Genomic DNA, 9,137 nt, shown 5'->3' with positions numbered 1-9,137 from the left:
TCCTGGAGGAGGCGGCCCACTGCTGCAGGCTGGGGCAGAGGGCAGCGGGGCCGGGCTGGCAGGGGCGGGAGGGTGGGGACCGAGTCAGGCCCCAGAGCGTTCTCAGGCTGGCCGGGCCAGGGCCCCTTTCTCTCCATGAGATCATATCTGGGTCAAAGAGCATGTAAAGCAGGCAGACCCCAGCGGCCACACAAAGCCCATTCAGCCCAGCCCTATTCACTCACCTCCTCTCCCCCAGAGCCCACAGCACAGCGACCCCAGCGCAGCGCCTAAGCCCCAGCTTTGATGTCCAAGAACAGAAAACGGCATTAAATGTTGTTTTAAAGAGGGAGTGCTCGCTGCCCTCCCATCTGTCAAGAGAAAGCTGAGGTCCGAGGGGGAGGGGCGTGGGGGAAGGGCGGGAGGCCTGGGGGACCTCGGAGAGGGACACGGAGAAGAAAGGGACGCAGGCCGAGGAACTGGGGGCAGAGGCTCAAAATCAAACCAAGTTTTGGCCAAGGGCCGTTTTCCAAGATGAACAACATGGGGAGAGGGAAAAAATGTGGGACCAAGAGCCACAAAGGCCAGGAGAAACCACACACACACACACACACACACACACACACACACACACACACAAGTAATGGGAGAAGACAAGGTTAGAGGAATAAAGAGATAATGGGAAAAAACAATGGAAGTGCAGAGAGAAAAGAAGAAAGTTGAGGAGCCAAGTGGTAAAGGGGGGCGTGCCCTACTGCGTCCCTTCCTCCTCCGGGGTCATCGGCCGCCCCAGGTTAAGTGTGGTGCCCGGTGGCTCTCTGCAGGGAGACCTGGGGCCTCACCTTCCAGTCCATGCCCAGAGCAGGCACGTGAGGCAAAGAGCCAGGCCTTCCGGGGAGGGTGCGGTGTGGGGGAGGGGGCCTAGCAGCCCCTGAGGCTTGGCCCTGGTTTCACACCTTACGTGGGGCCGCTGTGTCCCTACGTCTAGGTGTGGGGACAGATGATTTGGGCTGGGGCCAGACAGCGAGGGCGACCTCTGGCAGAGGTGCCAGACCAGTGCACCTAGGAATCGGGGGGCTGCTGTAACAACTCTGGACCCCCGAGGCAAGCGGCCGTCCCCAGGGAGAGCAAGGAAGAAGCACCCAGAGCAGCAGCCTCCGGCCAGGGACAGGGCGAGGACGTGGGAGGTGGTCATCCCCATCCAGTTTCGTGGGAATGTTTTTTTTTCTGTTACTGGTGATGTTGGGTTCGCACCCCAGTTCCAACCTGCTCCCCCCTGTTCCCATCTCCTTTCTCCACGCTGCATGGCTGCCGCACACCTAGGACCCTTCAGCGGTGTGGGAGCTTCTTGAGAAATGTCGGGAAGAAGTTGACAGCGTCGGTAACGGAGACCAGACAGGAGGGAGCCCTGCCTGGGGAGTCCTGGGACCTGGGAGAAAGCAAACCTTGACTTGGCATCAGGGGGTCCGGATGCGAGCTCTGCCCCGGGCACGCAGTCGCTGCGCCCCCCGAGCCGATTCCGGCTCTGCGGCTCTTGGGGATGTCCGGTCCCTGAGGACAGAGGCTCTGTCCAGTCCCCGCTGTGTCCCCAGAGCTGACAGCAGTGACTGATCCGAGCTACTGCGTGAACGCCCATGTTGAAGAAATAAATGGGCAAGTGCAGACTCCAAACACTGCTCTGAGGATCAGATGATAGTGGGTTTAATGCTATTTTTAAAATAAGAAGTATTAGAAACCTGCAATGGAAAGTGGGTATGCGCCTGGAGAATGCGGCGTGGACGGCCACAGACATCCACCAGAAGTTTCTCTTCCCGCGGCTGCAGCCAGAGTCTCAGTTCCTCCAGTCAACCACCCCACCCACGTCAGAAAAAACAGAGCAGCCTTTTTTTTTTTTTTAAAAAGGGGACACTTCAAGCCAGAGACAACTGAATTAACTTTATTCTCGTCTAACTGCAGATTCAAGGTATACAACTGAACATTGCTATTTTTCTTATGAGACTTATAAATAAAAATACAAAAAATGTTCACTACAAAAAAATCTACTGTTAGTAGGATGTAAAAAATATTCTCTTTGCTATAGAAGGCACAAACTTCACTTAGTGACACATGGAGAGAGAAAAAAACCTGCAGCAGTAAATTCATTTTTTTCTTTTTTCTTCTTTTTTTTCCTTTTTAAATCTTGTCAGAAACACTGAAATTACAAAGAAACGCATCAGTCTACACGGGACGAAGGCAGATGCGGAAAGCTGGGATCCGGACTGCACTGACATTGGGTGAAGACCACGTAGGGACCGGCAAGCAGGGCTGCAGCTGGGAGGGGGGCTGGGGAGGGGGGCGGGGAGGGGGGGGCAGAGGGAAGGGAAGGGGGGTGGGCAGAGAGAGATTTGTACAAAAAAAAAAGTAACCGGTAAAATTGAAGAAACAAAATTGGGCAGCCTCCTAAAATTAGGCTAAGAGGAGGTGCTGAGGTAGACATGAACTAGAACGTCAATTAATTAAAAACACGGATTCTGTAATACGGAGCGACAGGACTGGCACTTGCGCTGTCACCACAGAAGACAAGCCACAAAAACAAACAAGTAACAAAACGAAACGTAATACCCAAACCAAAAGGCTTAGTTTTGCTTGGTCCAGCAGGGCAGCGGGGCCCAGTGCTATAATTTACATACATATATATATATATTTATCTTTATATATATGGGTCGATGTCCTGGCACACCACCACGGCTTCTTAACCTCACAAAGATCATGCATCACACGACGTGAACAAAGCCTACGACACACACCAGGAGGCTGGCACCCTGTCTGCAAAGTGGGGCCGCCAAGGACCCAGAGGGCAGGGCTGCCCGCCAACAGGCCTGCGGGGCCTGCACCCCTCTCTCCCCACCCTCTTCCCCTGACCCAACCTCCCTGGTCCGTCTTGCACCCCTCTCCCGGCTGGCTCTGCCTTCTCCTCCACCCACGAACGCCACTGAGCACGGCCAGTCTGGCCTTCTTCCCTCCTACTGGCCCATCCAGGTAAGTGCCACCATGAAACTCTGGGAAGGAGGAAACCGGATGGAAGTGGAAAAAGATCGAACGCAGGCCTAGGAACCCAGAGCAGCGTCTGATCTTTTCTCTGCTTTTCTGACACATGGCGCCCGGTTTTCCCTCTTACTGGACTTGCAGGGGACTCTGCAAATCTCCTCCTGCCCCTCCGCCCCTGTGCACGAAGTCCAGAGGCCGCCTTGCCACTGCTCACTCCCTTGTAAGGAGGTATAAGCCAAATGGCCCCCCTTCCCCAGGGCCTTAACACCCCTGTGACCGGCTGTCCCAACAGCCTCCAGAAGGGTACCATACACTTGTGAAAAATTGCAGCAAATATTGTGTTTTTTCTACACATGGAGAAACATTCAGGCACAAAGACTACACAAGCCTGCATTGCATCCCTGGATTGTACTGAATCACCGGGGCCCCAGCCTCCCTGCCCACCCCGGCACCCCAGATCTGCCTTCCCGTATCCGTGGCCTCCTCCAAAGCAGCCCAAAGCAGCAATGATATTTACTATTTTATATCTCTCTCTGGCTATATATATATATATCTATATATTTGTCTATCCTATATACACATAGGATTTTAATGCTTTGAATGAGTGAAGGAGTGATAGGGAAGAGCACATGATGGGTAAATGTCACCAAAAGCATTAAGGGACATGCCTGTAGGAGCCGAACACTAGAAAGGGACCATGAAGCAGCTCGGACTTTCCCGGACGGAGAATTTTCGCTATGCTGGGTAAGGCAGCAGCGGGACGGTTGTCAGCGGCGCCACAGCTAAAGGCAGCAGGTGGCCAAGGGGCCAGATGGCAGAATGAAGGGGAAGTAAGAACACTCTCCTCTCACCTGGGGAAACGGCACCCCCCCAGTCTCCCCAGCCCCCTTTACACATCTGAAGACTCCAGATAATTTTTGACCTTCGCCTTGGCAAGGACAGAATTATTTCGTCTTTGTGAGTAGGAACCTAGCAGAGAGGCATGGTGGACTCTCTTGGGGCGTTGACGCTTCGTGGGGGAGAGGGGAGCCAGGTCAACACCCGGTCTCCATTCAGTGTCCTTCAGAGCCCACCCCTCCCCCACCCCCGGCCCTCTGCCCTTACTTCCCCGCGAGGGTCCCTCAGGGGTGGCGGGGGAAGACAGGTGCTCATTTAGTACCATCCGATGCTGCAACACCAGATTACAACGACGCTGCATGATTGAACACACAGCCACACACAAAAAGCACACGCACGCACGCGCGCACATATACACACACACACACACAGAGGGGTAGTTTGGTGGTGGTGGTGGATTTTTTTTTTGTCTTTTTTCTTTCCTATTCACATTACAAAAGGAAAGGGCAAGGTCTGTAGAATGGACGAAGGAACTAACAAACATTACAAAAATATTACAATTTGTAAATATTAGCTCAACCCTCTCAGTGTTTATGAACAGGGCAGGAGACCCAGGCTGCGCGGCAAGGGTGCCGGGGGGTGGGGGGTGGGGGAGAGAGGGGGCAGCTCGTTCTATGGAATAGTTTCTTTTTTTCTTTTCCCCTTCCCCACCGAAGTTGTGTGAGCTCTTGCTGTTAAAATACCGTTCTGGGGGGCGTTCAGACCCCCCGAGGGCCACAGAGCCCCTTCTTCCTGGGCTGGGGGGCGCATAGTGCATCAACATTTCTTACAGACCGCCCCTCCCCCAGCCATGCCCCTCTTTTCACATTATCAACACAACCGCTCTAGTCACGTAGTTCAAGTTTAACTTTTTTGTCCTTTCCAAAGCACTAGGTCATTATGACAACTGCAAAACAGGACCCTCCCTACCTCGTCATCCCTGACCGACAGTCTAGCGACCCAGTCCCCCCAAGTTCAGATCCCCCCAACACACAACGTTTAAGGCCTTCAGATTTGGCGGGCGAGACTGCAGGGGAGAGGCAGGAGGGACGGGGCCGAGGGAGGGGGGCGGTCACAGCAGCACCTGCGCCCTCACAACCCTTCTCCCCAAAACTGCTTCCCCAAAACCACTTTTAAAACCCTAAGATAAAAACGCAGCCACAACTTTCTCAGAGAGAGAAAGGAAAGAAAAAAAAGAAGCAAACAAGCGAACTCTTACAAATAAAGCGTGAGATGAAACGGAGGGCCCATCCCAAAGCAAACCAAACACTGCAAATGTGCTTTCCAAAATTCGGGGTGGGACGCTGCGGGGAGGAGGGAACAGAGCAGCAGGAGCAAAAGGAGAACTGGAGGAACTTAAGAGGTAGCTTTTAGAAAAACAACACCCCTACCCTAACGCAACAGAACAGAGGCTGGCTCATCCCCACGCCAGCCCTGCAAAAGAGACCCATTTTGACAAGGATAACGCACACGGTTGCAGGGAGCTGAATAATACAGGCCCTCAGGCCCAAAGGAGCCAGCAAATTCTAAGAAAGGTAGGATCTTCTCCAGAGTGCTTTGGGCTGAACTCTTGCTGGGCGCAGAGGACTCCGGGGGCTCCGGGCAGGGCCAACAGTGACTCCAGAGTGCCCCCCGGCCCCCTCCCTTCCGCCCACCTTCCGCCAAGCCCGGCTCTCACGTTCAGATCCTGAGCACTTCACTCCGTCCGTCCAGCTCCGCCCAGCGGGGATGGCAAAGGGCTGTGGCCAGCTGCAGTCTAGTAAACCAACTATTAATTCATACAAGAAACAGAAAAGAAATGTCCTCCCCATTCCTCCAACCCCCAACCAAAAAAGAGATACAGGGGTTAAAAAAGCTCATGAGGTCACAAAAAACTGAGGTAATTCAAGTACAATGTGCTAACGAGGGATCAGGGGACCCAGAAAAGAAGCAAAACATTAACACAAGGGCCAAAGCGCTTTCAACTCCTCTTCCTCCTCTCCTTCCTCCTCCCTGTGGACAGGGCGGGGGCAGGGGTGGGGGCTTTGCCCTGAGAGCCAGGAACTCTGTGCTGCGCTCTGGACCAGGGCTGGGGTCCCCCCCCCCCCCCCCCAGCCGGCTAGCCCGACCCCTGAGCAGGGTGTCCTCTTCTCCAGGTACGGGGCACACCTGGGCACATCTTTCCCTGGAACAGCGAGCCCTCTCATGGACGCCTCCTCCTAGGGACTGAAGCAGGGGCGGGAGGGATTGGTGTGCGTTTACTCGGTGGGACGGGACGGGATATGGTTAGTTATGTTTTCCCATTTTGGAAGCGAAAGCAGCTCAGCAGGAACCTCGCTCATGACAGGGCGTGACGAGGGTGGGTTACTCCGTTTATTTTGTGTTCTCAGAAAGCGGAGGGGGCTGTGGGGTGGGCTCTGGAGTCCAATGCAGCTTCCCAGCTAGGGAGCTAAGCCAGGAGGAAGGTGCCACCTGCTGCGTGAGGGGCTGGGCACCCCTGCACTTGGGGAGCGGCCTCCTGGAGGCCAGGAGCAAGGAGCTGGGGGAGGGGTAGCAGCCACAAGGCTACTGAACCCCTTGGGGGACGCCCCATGTGGCAGAGCTGGGGGGACAACAGATGAACTGATGGGGGGGGAGGGAGGGGGAGCCCTTCCCATCCCACCCTGCCCCCAGCAAACCAGAGCTGCCATGTGACCATCGACGAGTGACCGTGACCTGGCCCAGCCCCGCCACCTGCGGGCCCCCTCCCTCTGAGGGGGACGGGCAAAGACTGTTTGGCTCTGACCACAGCACCCCTCACCCCCTCCCTAGCCTCCACTTCTGGATGCAAAAGGAGGGTCTGGGTGGAGGGAAGAGAAAAATATGCCACCAAGTGAGCTAAACAGACCATGCCCACCCCAACCCAAGAAAACGAAGCCGACCTCCAGCCAGGGAGGAGGGACCGAGGCCCCGGGGAGGGGCGGTGTCCGGGCATCAGGTCCCTTGGGCTCCAGAGACAGTCCGACGCCAGACAGCTGTCAGGGTTCCTTTTTTCTTCTCTCTTTTTTTTTTTCCTTTTTTTTTTTTTCTATTTTCTTTTTTTCTTTTTCTTTTTTTTTTTTCCTCCCAGACCTTCCTCCACCTCATCCTGCTCAAACTCTGGTCTCCCGGCTGCCCGCGCCCCCGCCCCTGCCGCATCTCGCGTCACACGTAGCACAGATAGAGGTACGTCTTCTCTATCCTCCAGTCGGGCGGGATCTCCTCAGGCTTGTGGCCCTTCATGTGCTTCTGCATAGAGGACAGGCTGGGGCAGTACTCGGTGCAGATGGTGCACTGGTAGGGCGAGGCACCGTTGTGCGTGCGCAGGTGCTTGATCATGGCCGAGTAGTCCCGGGAGCGCTGGTGGCACAGCTTACACTCGAAGGGCTTCTCACCTGTGGGGGGAGGGCAGGAGAGAGCCGGGACACAGGGGGAGGGCTGTGAGGGGCTCCGCAGGGCTGCTCTGGGCCCTCGCTCCACACCCAGGCTTTCTGGAGACTTCGGCTCCTCTAGCTTCGCCACTTCCCACTAGAACTTTCTGCGATGACAGATGCACCATCCAATGTGGTGGCCACTAGTCACATAGAGCTACTGAGCACCTGAAGCGTGGGTGCATCACCCAATATGGTGGCCATTGGCCAAAGAGAGCTATTGAGTGAGCATCTGAAGTGTGGATTCACCATCCAATATGGTAGCCACTGGCCACACAGAGCTACTGAGCACCTGAAGTGTGGCTAGGGCCTCTGGAACTGTATGTTCTGTAGCTCAGAGGGACTCCATGGCTGTGGATGACACCAGCCTCATGTAGCAAGGGGCTGTGCTGTTGCTAAGCACACCCTTAGCCCTGCCTTATTCTGCTTAACTCTCCCAAAAGTCCAGACTCTTCCCTTTTCCAAAGAAAGGATGTGGGGGTCTAGAGAAGGGGCAGCGGGGCCCTGAAAGTCCTTGGGGATGCTCCTACCAGGGGAACAAGGTGATACAGTCCGTTCTGGGCTATCGCTGGCGGGGAGGAAGGGGATGAAAGTGAGGGAATCCCATCCTGCAGATGTGCTCCATTTGGGACGCCTAGTCCTCTAAGGCTCCAAGCAGGTGCCCTAGACCCTGCCTTCCCAGTGGGGCTGGAGTGGGGAGAGGGACAGAGAGCCTGGGAGTGCCCAGCCGCACCCTGGCCGCTGCCCAGCCTCCTCCCAGTTCGAGTTCCCTGGAGCTGAGCAGAGGGTGTGAGGGAACCTTGTTTCGATACAGTAATTAACTGGCCAGCCATCTCGCTATCGATACTCCTCTGTGCAGAGGCCCCAGCAAATAATGAAGTAATGAACAGCCAAAGTGATCTAACTATCGACCTGCTATTTACAATAGTCACCACCGATGCATTTAATGATCCGCTTGCCAGGTCACATCCCCGGCAGGGGGCGAAGGAAGCCCCAGGGCTCTGGGAAATGCCGGGGGCTCTCCTTGTGGCCCAGGCTGGAGGTGAGAGCACACGGCCATGACCGCACCCTCCCTCTCCTGGTTGCCTCCTCCCCCGCCCCCCACCCCCACCCACAGAAGCATGCTCTCCCCTCAGTCAGCATGCCCTGTCTGAGTCACCTCTGGCCTGTCAGATGGCTGCGTCCCCCGATCAGAGGCGGCTCCCAAGTTTCCCAGATCCTCTATCCTCATGGGAAGTCCTTCTGAATATCCACCTCCCCCCCAATCTACAACGTGCTGCTGGTAAACGGCTAACAACGGGCTGTGCTAAAAGGCCCGATTTTGTAGCGGTGGCCCACGGCCGTGCTGGGACTACTCCGACCCCAACTGCTTTTAAGCAACTGAGGTGATGTCACTGCACTTGGGGACAGATGTGCAAGATGGGCTTTCGCGGGCCGGTGCAGGCCTGCTCCCGCCTTCCATGGCCCCCAGATCTGGTGATTCTGGGCCCCAGGGCCACGTCCACTCATTCTGTCCTCAGATCCCACCTCTGGTCATTACACAGAAGGGAACGTGAAGGCCCTGTGAGCGGGTAAAACGTCTTCCACAAGAGGGGTGAGTAACCACATCCGGCCCCCTGATTTCTAAGAGGAACTCAATCCAACCCTCATCCTAACCAGACCCGGTGCCCCGCCCCCCACGTCTTACTCTAACCCCAGTAACAAGAGACCACCCCGGCCTCTACTTTTCAGGAAGCAGGCCAGCTCGACCCCAAGTCAGGACTCAGGGACAGACATCATCTTGCACATCATCCTTGAGCCGTTGGTACGACTGCCTGGGAGGTCAAT

At 55.7% G+C, this 9,137-nt stretch overlaps 1 protein-coding gene across 2 annotated transcripts in view; it reads right to left on the bottom strand.

Moving 5' to 3' along the window:
- Positions 1–4,282: 4,282 nt before the first annotated feature.
- Positions 4,283–9,137, bottom strand: part of ZBTB16 (zinc finger and BTB domain containing 16) — a 183,042-nt gene continuing 178,187 nt past the window's right edge. For both annotated transcript variants that reach the window (XM_029956190.1, XM_029956191.1), the window contains one exon: positions 4,283–7,274. In XM_029956190.1, the coding sequence (XP_029812050.1) occupies positions 7,045–7,274 (230 nt within the window). In that variant the 3' untranslated portion in view covers positions 4,283–7,044. The remainder of the gene's footprint in view (positions 7,275–9,137) is intronic.

This window comes from Suricata suricatta, chromosome 11, assembly GCF_006229205.1.
Source record: "Suricata suricatta isolate VVHF042 chromosome 11, meerkat_22Aug2017_6uvM2_HiC, whole genome shotgun sequence".
Taxonomy (NCBI): Eukaryota; Metazoa; Chordata; class Mammalia; order Carnivora; family Herpestidae; genus Suricata; species Suricata suricatta.
Note: the sequence above shows the minus strand (reverse complement) of the source record. Positions and strands in the feature narration are given on the sequence as shown.